The following is an 18,000-nucleotide window of genomic DNA, read 5'->3' as shown; positions in this document are numbered from 1 at the left end:
AGTAAAGTGGGTTGTAATGGAAAATATAGAATATAATTTTCCATTTCGGGGTTGGCGGTCAGCAAACTAACGATGCGAGAGGCGACATCTACGCAGTTATTGCAGGCACCGTATGTGCAGTAAATGGCTACTTAGGCTTTACATTATGAAGGTTACGCAGTAAAAGGCGCAATAAATAATCTATTACCCCGAGTTTTTCTTTAGATCTTGTTTGCCTGCCATGTATTTATAGCTTTACTGCGACCCCTGCCTCCCTATGATCTTCCCTACGGTCCTTTATTTCTATAATCACAAATACAAAGCAAGACAGGAGGCCATATATATATATATATACATACAGGTATAGCACCCGTTATCCAGAATGCTCGGGACCAAGGGTATTCCGGATAAGGGGTCTTTCAGTAATTTGGATCCCCATAACTTAAGTCTACTAAAAAATCAATAAAACATTAATTAAACCCGATAGGATTGTTTTGCATCCAATAAGGGGTAATTATATCTTATTATATATCTTAGTTGGGATCAAGTACAGGTACTGTTTTATTATTACAGAGAAAAGGGAATCATTTAACCATTAAATAAACCCAATAGGGCTGTTCTGCCCCCAATAAGGGGTAATTATATCTTAGTTGGGATCAAGTACAGGTACTGTTTTATTATTACAGAGAAAAGGGAATCATTTAACCATTAAATAAACCCAATAGGGCTGTTCTGCCCCCAATAAGGGGTAATTATATCTTAGTTGGGATCAAGTACAGGTACTGTTTTATTATTACAGAGAAAAGGGAATCATTTAACCATTAAATAAACCCAATAGGGCTGTTCTGCCCCAATAAGGGTAATTATATCTTAGTTGGGATCAAGTACAGGTACTGTTTTATTATTACAGAGAAAAGGGAATCATTTAACCATTAAATAAACCCAATAGGGCTGTTCTGCCCCCAATAAGGGGTAATTATATCTTAGTTGGGATCAAGTACAGGTACTGTTTTATTATTACAGAGAAAAGGGAATCATTTAACCATTAAATAAACCCAATAGGGCTGTTCTGCCCCAATAAGGGTAATTATATCTTAGTGGGATCAAGTACAGGTACTGTTTTATTATTACAGAGAAAAGGGAATAATTTAACCATTAAATAAACCCAATAGGGCTGTTCTGCCCCCAATAAGGGGTAATTATATCTTAGTTGGGATCAAGTACAGGTACTGTTTTATTATTACAGAGAAAAGGGAATCATTTAACCATTAAATAAACCCAATAGGGCTGTTCTGCCCCAATAAGGGGTAATTATATCTTAGTTGGGATCAAGTACAGGTACTGTTTTATTACTACAGAGAAAAAGGAAATCAGTGGTAAAATTCTGAATTATTTGATTAAAATGGAGTCTATGGGAGACGGGCTTTCCGTAATTCAGAGCATTCTGGATAATGGGTTTCGAATAAGGGATCCCATACCTGTATGTATATTATATTACATTTATGGGCTCATTTTTAAAAAAGCATGCAGATTGCTTTTTTTTGTAGATACACAATGCAGCCATTACTCTCAGTGATAGAGGGTTTCTGCAATAAAGCAGGTGCTGGACAATAATTAGCTCCTGTAATTAGCGAATCACACGCAAGCTGCACCACCATTTAGTGCGAATGGCGTCACTATGGCGTGCTGATGTTCTCACCGGCAGACATGGCATTAGCAAGTCAGTGACATGTGTAACGAACGCTGAGGGATGTGACACCTATTCAAGGTAGGTGTTAAATCCAGGACTACTGTGCGTAAGTGCCATGTACTGACCCACCCATCTCTAATGTCACCGTGGGGAGGAGGTTGAGTTGGTTCTTAAAGCAATACTGACATGGGAAAACTTGTTTCTTTCAAAACCCATTAGTTAATAGAGCTTCTCCAGCAGATCCTGCATTGTAATCTGTTTTTTCCATGGGGCTAACCATATTCTTCATTTCCCAGGGTGCCACAGCCATGTGACCTGTGCTCTGATAAACTTCACTCACACTTTACTGCTGCGCTGCAAGTTGGGAGTGATATCCCCCCCCCCACCCCCAGCAGCCGATCAGCAGAACAATGGGAAGGGAGCAAGATAGCAGCTCCCAGTAGGTATCAGAATAGCACTCAATAGTAAGAAATCCAAGTCCGGCTTGGGACTCCTCCAGTTACATGGGAGTAGGAGAAACAATAGGTTAGCTGAAAGCAGTTCTAATGTGTAGCGCTGGCTCCTTCTGAAAGCTCAGACTCAGGCACACTTTACTACTGCGCTGCAAGTTGGAGTCATAAATGAGCCCTTTGGTGTATCATCCATACATACTATGGGTTAAAGGAACAAGGTGGAAAAGCGAATACTTACCCAATACTAGAATTTCCACTCGGTCCTCATTTTTGCCTTCCAAGTCATCAGAAGTAACCACAAGACAGTAATAGAGGCCGCTGTCTCCCCACTGCATGTTTCCAAACTGGAGATCAGCATCTGAAACCCAAGCACAAATGGGATGTAAGGGAGAGATGTGCGGCATAGCCAATGGGAACTTCCTAATTTTCTATTTTAAGATATTTGCAGTTTTACACTACTGTCTTTCAGAGCTGCTATAGGGCCCTAGGGTTAAGTATAGTCAATAAATATAGATTATAAAAGTAAAGGGATTAGATTGCCTTTAATGTCTCCCACTACTATTAGTGATGCATCGAATCCCGGATTCGGGCCGAATCCAGGCTTTTTTTGAAAGATTCAGTTTCGGCCAAATCCATGGTCCCAGCCTAACTACTATTACTACTATAAACCAGAACTTTTTGATGAGACAATAAAGAAGCTGTAAATCCTCACAGCATAAGTGGGGGGTTGGATATTGCTTATAGATGGCAGCTACTCAGTTTCTGTAAGTGGTGGCAATAGACAAGATGGAACATTCTCGCTCATGTAGTATGTGTAGGGATTAGTATATAGGCACTAAAAGAACTGCTGCTTATAAGAAAAGACCTTGTATAGTGCTGGCTGCTGCAGAATGAGACCGTTAGTTCTCATGTTAGTTCCAAATTTTTCATTTTTTTGGATGCAGGAACTTGCTTGGATATTTCAGTCGAAGGAATTTCATGTGGAACCCATGGCGTTTGATGTGCAATCTCTTTCTAACTAAAGGAAGCCATACATGGGCCAATTTCAGCTGCCGATATCTGTTCTTCAGACAGATTTTGCAGCGTATCTGCCCGTGTATGGGCCTCCCTGACGGGCCTCCCGACCGACATCTGGCCTGAAATTGTCCAGATCTCAATCAGGGAGGTTTGATTTTTCTGTCGGACTGGGGACCCCATTGGCGTGTTGACAGCAACAGCACCTATTAACTTGAATTAGCCCGATATTGCCTACCCGTAGGTGGGCATACTGGGAGAAGATCCACTCACTTGGTGCCTCACCAAATGAACAGATCTCACAGTGTATGGGCACCGTAACACTTATGAGATGAACCTTACATTCCCAAGCCCTTCCTATTGCTGCACAGTGCCGAGCATGGTGTGTAACTGTAGGAGATAAAAGCAGCTCAACTATTAAAGTGACAGTTTGGACTCCACTTAAGCCTGCAAACATATTTTGGCTCAGAATTATTGTCCCAAATTATTAAAGAATTATTTGTATCACGGTGATTGGTCATTTAGTCAATGGGACAGGTTAGAATATTTCAGTGAGATAAGGGTAAAACCTGCGCATGTATCTGTGTATCTGCCGATACCCTTGGGGGACCTACAATGGGGGTCACTTTGGTACCTGTAACTATTTCATGTTCAGAACCTCCTCCCATTGGATACTTTTAGGGCTTTATCCTATAATTTGAGGCTGAATGTGAGTTTTAGATCATTGCATTTAAACGTACGACCGATAGCTGAATGTTCATCAGAAGATTAAAATGTGTATGGGCAGCTTTAGTCCCAATAATCAGTGCTCTGCCTCCTGCTCTATCTCTACCCACAGTAGGGGGTTGCAATCTGCCCTACAAATAACAATGGCATCAACTCTCATTTTACTGGATGGAATTAAAGGAAAACTAACCCCCCAGAATGAATACGTAACCAACAGACAGTTTATATTATGTTAAGTGGCCTATTAAAGAATCTCCCCAAACTGGAATATATCAGTAAATATTGCCCTTTTACATCCTTTCCCTTGAGCCGCCATTTAGTGATGGGCTGTGTGCTCCCTCAGAGATCAGCTGACAGGAAGTGATGCAGCTCTAACTGTAACAGGAAGTAGTGTGGGAGCAAAAGGCAGAACTCTGCCCATTCATTGGCTGATGGGGCCTAGCATGTATGTGTGCCTTGGCTTGTTTGTGTGCACTGTGACTCCTATGATCCCAGGGGGCGGCCCTTAGTACTTAAAATGGCAGTTTCCTATTTAGGATTACCCAATGACACATACTACTAAAAAGTATATTTTTATGAAAATGATTTACATTGTTTGGGGGGGGGGGGAAATAGGTCATAATACATAAAACATACTGGGAATATGGGATACATTTTTAAAGGTCAAACCCCCACCTTTAACCCATTCTTTCTACCAAAGAGTGTTTAAAGAAATATAAAGTGAATGTTCTGGAATGGCCAAGTCAAAGTCTTGACCTTAATCCATATTTGTGACCAAATATAATCATTTTTGTATAACTGGGTTTTCTTTATCTACTTTTAGGACTTGCTTGAAAATCAAGAAGATGTTTTAGGTCACATTCATATAAAAATATAGAAAATGTTTCCCAAACTCTCAAGAAGCACAGTACAATGCCAAGCAGCGCTCTGCAGTGCAACGTGAATATCTGTCCCTTATTGCACCGATGTGCTACTCGGCATTCAGCCGGTGTTCCCATAACTTGGTTATAAATCTGGAGAGAGTGGGAGCGAGACATATGTTGGGTGGGAGGGAAGGCACGGAGTGACAAAATGTTTAACGGCACACTAACTACTTTTATATCATTTCCCTTTCTATTGGGTAATTAAACTTATTATATTTCAGGAGGTATTATGTTACAGGAGGCATTGTTCCCCTTCTCTGCCAAGATCTTCATCTCCTCCTCATCTAAAGGCGGCCAAACATTATAAGATTTGCTAGTTTGGTGAGATTGCCAAACGAGTGGCTTTTTTGCCGATATGCAGATAGACTGGAGGGTGGGTGCACGGACTGGAGGGTGGGTGTACGGACTGGAGGGTGGGTGCACGGACCGGAGGGTGGGTGCACGGACTGGAGGGTGGGTGCACGGACTGGAGGGTGGGTGCACGGACTGGAGGGTGGGTGCACGGACTGGAGGGTGGGTGCACGGACTGGAGGGTGGGTGCACGGACTGGAGGGTGGGTGCACGGACTGGAGGGTGGGTGCACGGATTGGAGGGTGGGTGCTTGGACTGGAGGGTGGGTGCTTGGACTGGAGGGTGGGTGCTTGGACTGGAGGGTGGATGCATGGACTGGAGGGTGGATGCATGGACTGGAGGGTGGGTGCATGGATTGGAGGGTGGATGCACGGACTGGAGGGTGGGTGCATGGATTGGAGGGTGGGTGCACGGACTGGAGGGTGGGTGCACGGACTGGAGGGTGGGTGCACGGACTGGAGGGTGGGTGCACGGACTGGAGGGTGGGTGCACGGACTGGAGGGTGGGTGCACGGACTGGAGGGTGGGTGCACGGACTGGAGGGTGGGTGCACGGACTGGAGGGTGGGTGCACGGACTGGAGGGTGGGTGCACAGACTGGAGGGTGGGTGCACAGACTGGAGGGTAGGTGCACGGATTGGAGGGTGGGTGCACGGATTGGAGGGTGGGTGCACAGACTGGAGGGTGGGTGCTTGGACTGGAGGGTGGGTGCTTGGACTGGAGGGTGTGTGCTTGGACTGGAGGGTGGATGCATGGACTGAAGGGTGGGTGCATGGACTGGAGGGTGGGTGCATGGATTGGAGCGTGGGTGCATGGACTGGAGGGTGGGTGCATGGACTGGAGGGTGGGTGCATGGACTGGAGCGTGGGTGCATGGACTGGAGGGTGGGTGAATGGACTGGAGGGTGGGTGCATGGACTGGAGGGTGGGTGCATGGATTGGAGGGTGGATGCATGGATTGGAGGGTGGATGCATGGACTGGAGGGTGGGTGCATGGATTGGAGGGTGGATGCATGGACTGGAGGGTGGATGCATGGACTGGAGGGTGGGTGCATGGATTGGAGCGTGGGTGCATGGATTGGAGGGTGGATGCATGGACTGGAGGGTGGGTGCATGGACTGTACAGTATTGTGACCATGACCAGACCCTTATCAGCCCTGACTGTATTTGTGACATACTGTAGCTTTCATAGAGTCATGAATACAGTTGAGGTGCAGTTTTCGCAAGGAGAGGTGCTTAATAGCCGTCTCACAGTCGCCCCTAGCAACCATTCAGTTTTTCCTGCCAATTTATACTCAATGCTGAGTTTTGCTTGGTTGCTTTAGGTTACAGCAAAGAGAACTGAGTTTGTAAATGAGCAGCCAAATAAAATAAAACGCTAGTGGATAACTTTGTTAGAAGCAAATATGGCTAGGCCATTGCGGGCATAAAAGGCAAATGCAGTGCTGCTATTGGTTCTTGCAGTAGTATTTCCAGTAGTATTAGAAGTCCAGTTGGCCTCTATGGTTAAAAAAACAGTAGTCCAGTTGGCCCTCTTGGGCTCCTTACCAGCAGACAGATTTTTGTGGCCCCATTATTTAATAATTAGGACTAAATACTGCATTTGGGTCCCAAGCTATAGTAGAGGCCAGTATGGTTGCCCCCTCTGCACTCCAATGCACTGAATCTATCTCCAACACACAAGCCTATTTACCATTCACAATGGTGATATCTTTTCCTTTGTAGAAGTCCCCCAACGTCACCGTAGATCCCTGCTTGGAGGCCACAGTCCGAACTGTCCTACTGCCATCTGCACAGTCCAGGTACTGATTGCCCGTGGCTCCCTTGCCCGGGACTTTACCGATGCCCAGAGCCTCCTCCATACGATCCAGGCAGAAGGATTTATATCTCCACTGGACGACGACGGGCTGAGTAGAAGACGTGGCATACTGGCAACGCATCAACACTGACTGGAAGAGCATCACCACCTTCTTGTGTTCGGGCATTGTCACCTTGATTCCGTAGGTCATAGCTATAGGGGCAAAAAAGAGAAACAATATGAGTTAATAATAATATGAGTTTTTCCTTCTGCTATGTATTAGTTATGTACAGTATTTATGTACGTTTAGATGTTCCTCATCCATATTGCACCATGGCCTAGAGCTGAAGTTCCCAAACTTTGTAACTGGCCTGAATCAGTCCTTAGTGGCGGTAGTGGCAGGATTTGGGCCAAATGTTCCGCTGATGTCAAGTGACACTCGCATGGTGATTGGTGTTGTATAACCAAAGGGCGGCCCTATCAGCAAGCAGAGAAGTAACGAGTAATGGCTCTTTCCTATGTCATATGTAGGCTCTATAATAAAGTGCGTGACTCAATGGAAAGGACCGGTTTCAGGTCATTTATTTATTTTTCTTGGGTGATAATTGTTCTAGGGCAGATTTATCAAAGTGACAGATTTGACCTCACTGCAGAAAATTTCCACCCACTCACTAATCATTCCTATGGGATTTTTAGAACTGTATTTATTTATGGGTGAAATCATTTATTAATTTTCGAATTCATGAATTCGAGTTTGTTTTTTTCTAAATCAAATAAACGCGCATCTCGAACACTCCCTTATTTATTACTGTAACAAACTTGCACAATTACGTTTTCTTTTTCGATTTTATTTAAAAACTTTAAAACTCCAATGTCTAGCATTGAAAATATTTCTTGCGGGTTATTGGCGCTACATAAATGAAAGAATTTCGAGATTTTGAACCAAAATTCGAATTTGAGTTTTGAACGCAAAAAAACTCATGAAAAAAGAACATATCAGGCTCGAACATTGATAAATCTCCCCAACAGAGTTCACAATTTGATAAATACACTTCTAAAAGGAGTAAATAAAAAGTGGGTGAGTTTTCTCTAAACTTTGATAAATCTGTCCCTAAGGGCGAAGACACACGGAGCTACTTAGTTGCAGCTATTTGTCACTGCTACTAAGGGTAAGGACCAACCGAGCGTTTCAATCACCCGCAACAGATTATAACTCTGTTATTGTGGGCAACTAACCACTGCGGAATGGCTTTGCAACAACAGAAGTCACCGGTGGAAAGCACTTCTCATCGCTTCATTTTCCGAAGTTGCGGAAATTTGCCTGCAGGAGGAAACTTTGCGTGGCCTGGGATTACCAAAGTGATGCTTGAATGGCGACCGGTGGCAAGCCATTTCGGAGCGGTTAGTTGGCCACAACAACAGAGATCTATCGTGGGTGACTCAGCCGCTCTATGGGTTCTTACCCTAAACCCCAGAATATACTAGGGAAACACCGAATCCAGGATTCGGTTTGGTATTCAGCCAGGATTTGGCCTTTTTCGTCAGGGTTCAGATTTGGCTGAACCGAATCCTAATTATTTGGAAGGGTTAAATGTCTGCACGTGGCAACGTTTAACCCTTACAAATCCTAAATAGCATTTGCTAATTAGGATTTGGTGTTCGGCCGAATCCCTTACAATGGATTCAGGGGTTACCTGAACCCGAAAAACTGGGTTTGGTGCATCCCTAGAAAATCCCCTGCCATAGACAATACTGAGAAGTGCCCCTGCTAAACACATGTAGAGACAGTTATCAGTAAATGATCAGCATTGGCTGTTTTAGTAGCCGTGACAAGTAGCTGCTACTAGTAGCTCTGTGTGTCTTCCCCCTATGAGAGATAAGGAATGCCGACTGAAGCAAATCAAACCAAATTCACAGTATTTGTAGCATTTCCTGTACTATATACTATATTATTTATGTAGCAAATAATCACAAGGAGGCAGTGCCCCTTTAACAGTGTCAGATATTTTTTCCCCATTACCATCTGTTTCATTAAACACACAGATAGAAAGGCAATAACAGGCACTGAGGGGTGACCCCGCGGTGATTACTGAGTGGGTATAACGGCTGCGCAACAGAGGGAAGGCAACTACCAACATGTTTCCCAATGAGCCAATTTCCTTAACTGCTTCTTCTGTCACACCGAGGCCTCTCTGTACGACTGCTCGGCTGAACAGAGGCTGTTAACCTCCCGCTGAGCATTCTGGGAGTCTTAGGAAGTCAATTAATGGGAGGCGGTGAGTTTGTGTGGTTCCTGCTGCTTTAAGAAAAGAAGTGGATAAAAGACTCCCAGTCCCCACAGTCACAGACCCCTTAACGGATATCTTCAAAGGGTTGTTCCGAGACTATCTGCAATTGGTTCTCATTGTTAATTATTCGCGGTTAATGACTTATTTTGCTTTTTGTTCAGCAGCTCTCCAGTTTGGGATTTTAACAACTATCTGGTTGCTAGGGCCCAGTTTAACCTAGCAACCGGGCAGTGGTTTCAAAGAGAGACTGGAATATGAATAGGAGAGGGCCTAAATAGAAAGAAATAAGTAAAAATAGCAATCAGTGTGTAGCAGAGTCTGCTAGGTTTACTGACCCCCATTCGAAAGCTGGAGTCAGAAAAGGACAGCAAATAAGTCAAAGACTATAAAAAAAATATATATATAAGTAAAAATTGCCCTTTTAGTAGGAAGTAGTATGGGAGCAAAAGGCAGAACTCTGCCCATTCATTGGCTGATGGGGCCTAGCATGTATGTGTGCCTTGGCTTGTTTGTGTGCACTGTGACTCCTATGATCACAGGGGGCGGTCCTTAGTACTTAAAATGGCAGTTTCCTATTTAGGATTACCCAATGGCACATACTGCTAAATAAGTATATTTATATGAAAATGGTTTATTTAGATGAAGCAGGGTTTTACATATGAGCTGTTTATGGGATATATTTTTGTAGTGATTTACCATTGTTTGGGGGCAAGGGTTATAGGCTGAAGACACACAGAGCTACTAGTAGCAGCTACTTGTCACATCTACAGAAACAGACAATGCTGATCATTTACTGATAATTGTCTCTACGTGTGTTTAGCAGAGGCAATTCTCAGTATTGTCTATGGCAGGGGATTTCCTGGCGTTTAGTTGCCGTGACAAGTAGCTGCTACTAGTAGCTCTGTGTGTCTTCGCCCATACAGTTACAGGTGTGTTGGTTTGGTGCTGCTATAGACTGTATTTACCATTGATATATCCAGCCAGCTGTCAGCTCCCCTGAGCTTATGAGATTAAATTGGTTTATTATACATTTTAGGCTTCTCTGTGGCGGAAAGCTACATTTCAGTAGTGTGAGTATCTCCGTGCCAACAGGTTGGTTAATCCCCAGTGCGGTCCCTCTCTAACAGCTTCCCCACTGCCCGTGCATGAATGTCCCCCCTCCCGATTGCGGCTAATTCCACTAATCATTTCTGGACTCCGGCACAGAGGAAGCTTTCATTCCCTTTGTGTTCCAATAAAAGGAATCCGCGCCGCGGCCTGTCACCGCCACTAAGTGATTGTTGTAAAAAAGGGGCAAGAGGGACGGAATAAAGGCGAAGTTCTGAAAGCCACCGCCGACCTTGGAAGATAAACCGGCACCGTTCCCAACATAATTGCCTTAAAAGCCCAGCGACTTATTTAATTCAAGATAATTTAATGGCTTATTAGAAACGCGCCCACTTTCCCTTTATTTTAAACTTCTAAAAAATCCAGTTACGCTTGCCCTTTAGCAACGGCGGTGACTAAAATTGGGTGGGAGGAATAAACACAGGGTTGGGAGACAGTAATCTTCCTCCATTCTGCGGAGTTTGTATTCACAAAAAATGTGGGCGACGCCCCCTCTTAAAGGGGCACCAACTGCCGATAGGGAGGGCTGCTGCCAGCAATGTGGTGCGTTATAAAGGGAATATTAACCCAAAACTTAATTTTGGAATACATTTTCCAATGTAGATTCCCATAAAAATTGAAAGCAGTACCTGTATGTTTTGGGTTTTACACACTGAAGTCTGAAGTCTATTTATTACATTGGATACAAGCCCATAGCAACCAATCAGCCTTTAGATTTCAACGGTCACCTACAAGTTGGAAAGCAAAAATCTGATTGGTTGCTATGGGCAACATCACCGGTGATGATCGTCTCCAAAGTTAATAAATATGCCCCTAAGTGTATGCAGGGCCAGAACTGGGGGTAAGTAAGGTAGGCAGGCGCCTATTGCACAACTTTAAGAGGGAGGGGGTGCAATTTTAGTACTGAAAATGGCGAAGTTCCTACAACATCCTCTTGGGATAGCGGAGACTGGTGGGAGGGGCAAAAAGTGGGCGTGGGGAAGTAGGATCAGGTCTAGTAGAACTGTAATCTCCCTGACTGTGGAGGATCAGACCTGGCAGTGGGTGGCTTCAAACAGGTGGATGGGAGGGGCTGAGGTGCTCATATTTGTCAGCCTGGCTTGAAGAGAAAGGGGAGGGTCTATGTGCCATTCAGAATAATAAGCTCCTCCCATATCCTGTGTTGCTTGCACTCTCAGCGACAAATAACTACATAACCCAGAAATGTAGAAATGGTCTAATAACAGTGTCATTAATAAAATAAATAGTTTTTGGAAAAAACAGCCCCAGTACCAGTCCCTGAGCTGTAACCTACAGAAATCACAGAGGCCATTTTTGAACATTTTTGAAGCGCAAAGTACAATTTCTGTTTTGACTGGATGCCAGTGTGGGGCCCCTATGGGTACAAGTTGCTGAATGGACCCTGGATGTGCCATTGGCGCCTATGTGTAAGCACGGGAGCGGGTTTGGGCCCAAGGACCTTCATGGATTTGTTGAAACAAATGGTTCCCTTACTGGGCCGAGGGGATTCTGTTCCTACAACTAACAGAGCCGCACCCCGAGTCATGTCCATCGATCTTTCTCTGGAAGAAAATAATAATTCCAGTAACCGCAGAGACTGTCCAACTGGGGGAAGTGTGACCTACATGTGCAACTACAACGAGAGCAGCGAGAGCCGCCGGGAGTAGCTCCCTGGGAAAGGGAAACTCCATCCTTTGTTCCCTGCTCTTCTCCTCTGCACCGAGAATAAGGGAAAATACGCAACAACTCCCATCTACCCTTATATATTATCAGTTATAGGAAGTACGGAACAACTCCCATCTACCCTAATACATTATCAGTTATAAGAAGTACGGAACAACTCCCATCTACCCTAATACATTATCAGTTATAGGAAGTACGGAACAACTCCCATCTACCCTAATACATTATCAGTTATGGAGTACGGAACAACTCCATCTACCTAATACATTATCGTTATAGGAAGTACGGAACAACTCCCCCATCTACCCCCTAATACATTATCAGTTATAGGAAGTACGGAACAACTCCCATCTACCCTAATACATTATAGTTATAGGAGTACGGAACAACTCCCATCTACCCTAATACATTATCAGTTTATAGGAAGTACGGGAACAACTCCCATCTACCCTAATACATTATCAGTTATAGGAAGTACGGAACAACTCCCATCTACCCTAATACATTATCAGTTATAGGAAGTACGGAACAACTCCCATCTACCCTAATACATTATCAGTTATAGGAAGTACGGAACAACTCCCATCTACCCCGTAATACCCCATTATCAGTTATAGGAAGCACGGAACAAACTCCCATCTACCCTAATACATTATCAGTTATAGGAAGTACGGAACAACTCCCATCTACCCTAATACATTATCAGTTATAGGAAGCACGGAACAACTCCCATCTACCCTAATACATTATTAGTTATAGGAAGTACGGAACAACTCCCATCTACCCTAATACATTATCAGTTATAGGAAGTACGGAACAACTCCCATCTACCCTAATACATTATCAGTTATAGGAAGTACGGAACAACTCCCATCTACCCTAATACATTATCAGTTATAGGAAGTACGGAACAACTCCCATCTACCCTAATACATTATCAGTTATAGGAAGTACGGAACAACTCCCATTTGTCCCAATTATCAGTCGGAATTGAATACATTCCAAAGTGCAATCTCATTGGTTCTGTGCCCCATTTGCCCCAGTGTAGGCCGGTGTGTGCAGTGATTTCTCAGTCGGCCCAGTCTTATTTTCTCCTACCACACATGAATCATGAATTAATGGCACTATGTGCTTTTATCTTGTCTCTGTGCATACGAGCCCCCCCGGAGTGTAGCCTTCTGTTTGTTACATACAATAGAAATCATGACTTTCCTTCCAAAGGGAATATCCAAAGAGAAAGAGAAATAATTCAGGCGCCGGAGCAAATGAGCAATTTCTGATTTCATGGCCCATATTCCTAATACACTGGCAATTTCACACGGATAACGAGCATGAACGACGCACAAGGAAGGGCCTTGCCAGACATATGTACAGACACTGCCAGCGGGGCATTTATTTATGGCCCATTGTGAGAGGGGCAGGTGCATCTCCCAGGGCAACAATGTGCACGGGGCAAACACAATGGCATAACTAGAGAACCGTGGCCCCCTGGGCAAGATGTTACCCTAAATCCTGCCCCCCAACTAACTACCTAATCCCCCCCACCTTTGTCACATTCTGGACATTATATATATATACAACCCGGATTCCAAAAAAGTTGGGACACTAAACAAATTGTGATTAAAAACTGAATGCAATGATGTGGAGGTGCCAACTTCTAATATTTTATTCAGAATAGAACATAAATCACGGAACAAAAGTTTAAACTGAGAAAATGTAACATTTTAAGGGAAAAATATGTTGATTCAGAATTTCATGGTGTCAACAAATCCCAAAAACGTTGGGACAAGGCCATTTTCACCACTGTGTGGCATCTCCCCTTCTTCTTAAAACACTCAACAGACGTCTGGGCACCGAGGAGACCAGTTTCTCAAGTTTAGGAATAGGAATGCTCTCCCATTCTTGTCTAATACCGGCCTCTAACTGTTCAATCGTCTTGGGCCTTCTTTGTCGCACCTTCCTCTTTATGATGCGCCAAATGTTCTCTATAGGGGAAAGATCTGGACTGCAGACTGGCCATTTCAGTACCCGGATCCTTCTCCTACGCAGCCATGATGTTGTGATTGATGCAGAATGTGGTCTGGCATTATCTTGTTGAAAAATGCAGGGGCTTCCCTGAAAGAGATGATGTCTGGATGGGAGCATATGTTGTTCTAGAACCTGAATATATTTTTCTGCATTGATGCTGCCTTTCCAGACATGCAAGCTGCCCATGCCACACGCACTCATGCAATCCCATACCATCAGAGATGCAGGCTTCTGAACTGAGCGTTGATAACTTGGGTTATCCTTGTCCTTTTTGGTCCGGATGACATGGCGTCCCAGATTTCCAAAAGGAACTTCGAATCGTGACTCGTCTGACCACAGAACAGTCTTCCATTTTGCCACACTCCATTTTAAATGATCCCTGGCCCAGTGAAAACGCCTGAGCTTGTGGATCTTGCTTAGAAATGGCTTCTTCTTTGCACTGTATAGTTTCAGCTGGCAACGGCGGATGGCACGGTGGATTCACTGACAATGGTTTCTGGAAGTATTCCTGAGCCCATTCTGTGATTTCCTTTACAGTAGCATTCCTGTTTGTGGTGCAGTGTCGTTTAAGGGCCCGGAGATCACGGGCATCCAGTATGGTTTTACGGCCTTGACCCTTACGCACAGAGATTGTTCCAGATTCTCTGAATCTTCGGATGATGTTATGCACAGTTGATGATGATAGATGCAAAATCTTTGCAACTTTTCGCTGGGTAACACCTTTCTGATATTGCTCTACTATCTTTCTGCGCAACATTGTGGGAATTGGTGATCCTCTACCCATCTTGGCTTCTGAGAGACACTGCCACTCTGAGAAGCTCTTTTTATACCCAATCATGTTGCCAATTGACCTAATTAGTGTTATTTGGTCTTCCAGCTCTTCGTTATGCTCAAATTTACTTTTTCCAGCCTCTTATTCCTACTTGTCCCAACTTTTTTGGGATTTGTTGACACCATGAAATTCTGAATCAACATATTTTTCCCTTAAAATGGTACATTTTCTCAGTTTAAACTTTTGTTCCGTGATTTATGTTCTATTCTGAATAAAATATTAGAAGTTGGCACCTCCACATCATTGCGTTCAGTTTTTATTCACAATTTGTTTAGTGTCCCAACTTTTTTGGAATCCGGGTTGTATATACAGTGGAGGAAATAATTATTTGACCCCTCACTGATTTTGTAAGTTTGTCCAATGACAAAGAAATCAAAAGTCTCAGAACAGTATCATTTCAATGGTAGGTTTATTTTAACAGTGGCAGATAGCACATCAAAAGGAAAATCGAAAAAATACCTTAAAATAAAAGATAGCAACTGATTTGCATTTCATTGAGTGAAATAAGTTTTTGAACCCCTACCAACCATTAAGGCTGATGCCACACCAGGCGTAGGGCTGATTTTTTCGGCAAGCGGAAAAACGCTTGCCGAAAATTCAGCCCTACGCCTGCTACTTGTGCCTGCACCCGAATGAATGGGATACGCTCGGGTGCAGGCACATGTAGCCGATATACGCATGAAAACGCGAGACTTTGCATTCTCTCGCGTTTTCATGTGTATATCGGCTACATGTGCCTGCACCCGAGCGTATCCCATTCATTCGGGTGCAGGCACAAGTAGCAGGCGTAGGGCTGAATTTTCGGCAAGCGTTTTTCCGCTTGCCGAAAAAATCAGCCCTACGCCTGGTGTGGCATCAGCCTAAGAGTTCTGGCTCCCACAGAGTGGTTAGACACTTCTACTCAATTAGTCAACCTCATTAAGGACACCTGTCTTAACTAGTCACCTGTATAAAAGACACCTGTCCACAGAATCAATCAATCAAGCAGACTCCAAACTCTCCAACATGGGAAAGACCAAAGAGCTGTCCAAGGATGTCAGAGACAAAATTGTAGACCTGCACAAGGCTGGAATGGGCTACAAAACCATTAGCAAGAAGCTGGGAGAGAAGGTGACAACTGTTGGTGCGATTGTTCGAAAATGGAAGGAGCACAAAATGACCATCAATCGACCTCGCTCTGGGGCTCCATGCAAGATCTCACCTCGTGGGGTGTCAATGATTCTGAGAAAGGTGAAAAAGCATCCTAGAACTACACGGGAGGAGTTAGTTAATGACCTCAAATTAGCAGGGACCACAGTCACCAAGAAAACCATTGGAAACACATTACACCGCAATGGATTAAAATCCTGCAGGGCTCGCAAGGTCCCCCTGCTCAAGAAGGCACATGTGCAGGCCTGAAGTTTGCCAATGAACACCTGAATGATTCTGTGAGTGACTGGGAGAAGGTGCTGTGCTCTGATGAGACCAAAATAGAGCTCTTTGGCATTAACTCAACTCGCTGTGTTTGGAGGAAGAAAAATGCTGCCTATGACCCCCAAAACACCGTCCCCACCGTCAAGCATGGGGGTGGAAACATTTTGCTTTGGGGGTGTTTTTCTGCTAAGGGCACAGGACAACTTATTCGCATTAACGGGAAAATGGACGGAGCCATGTATCGTGAAATCCTGAACGACAACCTCCTTCCCTCTGCCAGGAAACTGAAAATGGGTGGTGGATGGGTGTTCCAGCACGACAATGACCCAAAACATACAGCAAAGGCAACAAAGGAGTGGCTCAAGGAGAAGCACATTAAGGTCATGGAGTGGCCTAGTCAGTCTCCGGACCTTAATCCAATAGAAAACCTATGGAGGGAGCTCAAGCTCAGAGTTGCACAGAGACAGAAACCTTAGGGATTTAGAGATGATCTGCAAAGAGGAGTGGGACCAACATTCCTCCTAAAATGTGCGCAAACTTGGTCATCAATTACAAGAAACGTTTGACCTCTGTGCTTGCAAACAAGGGTTTTTCCACTAAGTATTAAGTCTTTTTTTGTTAGAGGGTTCAAAAACTTATTTCACTCAATGAAATGCAAATCAGTTGCTATCTTTTATTTAAAGTTATTTTTTCCATTTTCCTTTTGATGTGCTATCTGCCACTGTTAAACCTACCATTGAAATGATACTGTTCTGAGACTTTTCATTTCTTTGTCATTGGACAAACTTACAAAATCAGTGAGGGGTCAAATAATTATTTCCTCCACTGTATATAGGGCAGGAAAGCCCTATTGGGTTTATTTCATGGTTAAATGATTCCCTTTCTCTGTAATAATAAAACAGTACCTGTACTTGATCCCAACTAAGATATAATTACCCCTTATTGGGGGCAGAACAGCCCTATTGGGTTTATTTAATGGTTAAATGATTCCCTTTCTCTGTAATAATAAAACAGTACCTGTACTTGATCCCAACTAAGATATAATTACCCCTTATTGGGGGCAGAACAGCCCTATTGGGTTTATTTAATGGTTAAATGATTCCCTTTTCTCTGTAATAATAAAACAGTACCTGTACTTGATCCCAACTAAGATATAATTACCCCTTATTGGGGGCAGAACAATCCTATTAGGTTTAATTACTGTTTAACTAATGTTTTTAGCAGACTTTAGGTAGGAGATCTGAATTACGGAAAGACCCCTTATCCGGAAAACCCCAGGTCCCGAGCATTCTGGATAATGATAATGGGTCCTACACCTGTATATATATATATAGCCACCCAAGGGCCACCCTCGAAAAGCTGCCACCATAGCCATGTACCATTGGTCACCTACAGTATATAAAAAATACAGTCCTGGTAATGCCCTTGATAATGCCCACAGATCTGCATCTGTATCGGAGACAATTCCAAGAGGGTGACTCCCAAGAAATGTGGGACATTTTCTGATGACGCACAGCAGTTATAGAAATAAAAAATAATTATACGAACAGATAAAATTACCCCAAAGCTCCTTTTTTCCCCACAATACTTATATATAGAATACAGAAATATTCCCAGAGTAGGGGGTGAGGCTCATAATGGGAATTTCTGTTTCCCAGATAATATAAAGGCATATTGTCCCGCGGAATTCATTAAATCGGTGACTTTGAAGGCGCCGGT

General features: G+C 43.8%; 1 protein-coding gene across 4 annotated transcripts in view; it reads right to left on the bottom strand.

The window, feature by feature from the left end:
• ildr2 (immunoglobulin-like domain containing receptor 2) overlaps window positions 1–18,000 on the bottom strand; it is a 125,418-nt gene that overhangs the window by 54,899 nt on the left and 52,519 nt on the right. For all 4 annotated transcript variants that reach the window (XM_031895739.1, XM_031895738.1, XM_031895740.1 and 1 more), the window contains 2 exon segments: window positions 6,826–7,143; window positions 2,360–2,479 (listed from right to left, as the gene is read on the bottom strand). In XM_031895739.1, the coding sequence (XP_031751599.1) occupies window positions 2,360–2,479; window positions 6,826–7,143 (438 nt within the window).

Source organism: Xenopus tropicalis, chromosome 2, assembly GCF_000004195.4.
Source record: "Xenopus tropicalis strain Nigerian chromosome 2, UCB_Xtro_10.0, whole genome shotgun sequence".
Lineage (NCBI taxonomy): Eukaryota > Metazoa > Chordata > Amphibia > Anura > Pipidae > Xenopus > Xenopus tropicalis.
Note: the sequence above shows the minus strand (reverse complement) of the source record. Positions and strands in the feature narration are given on the sequence as shown.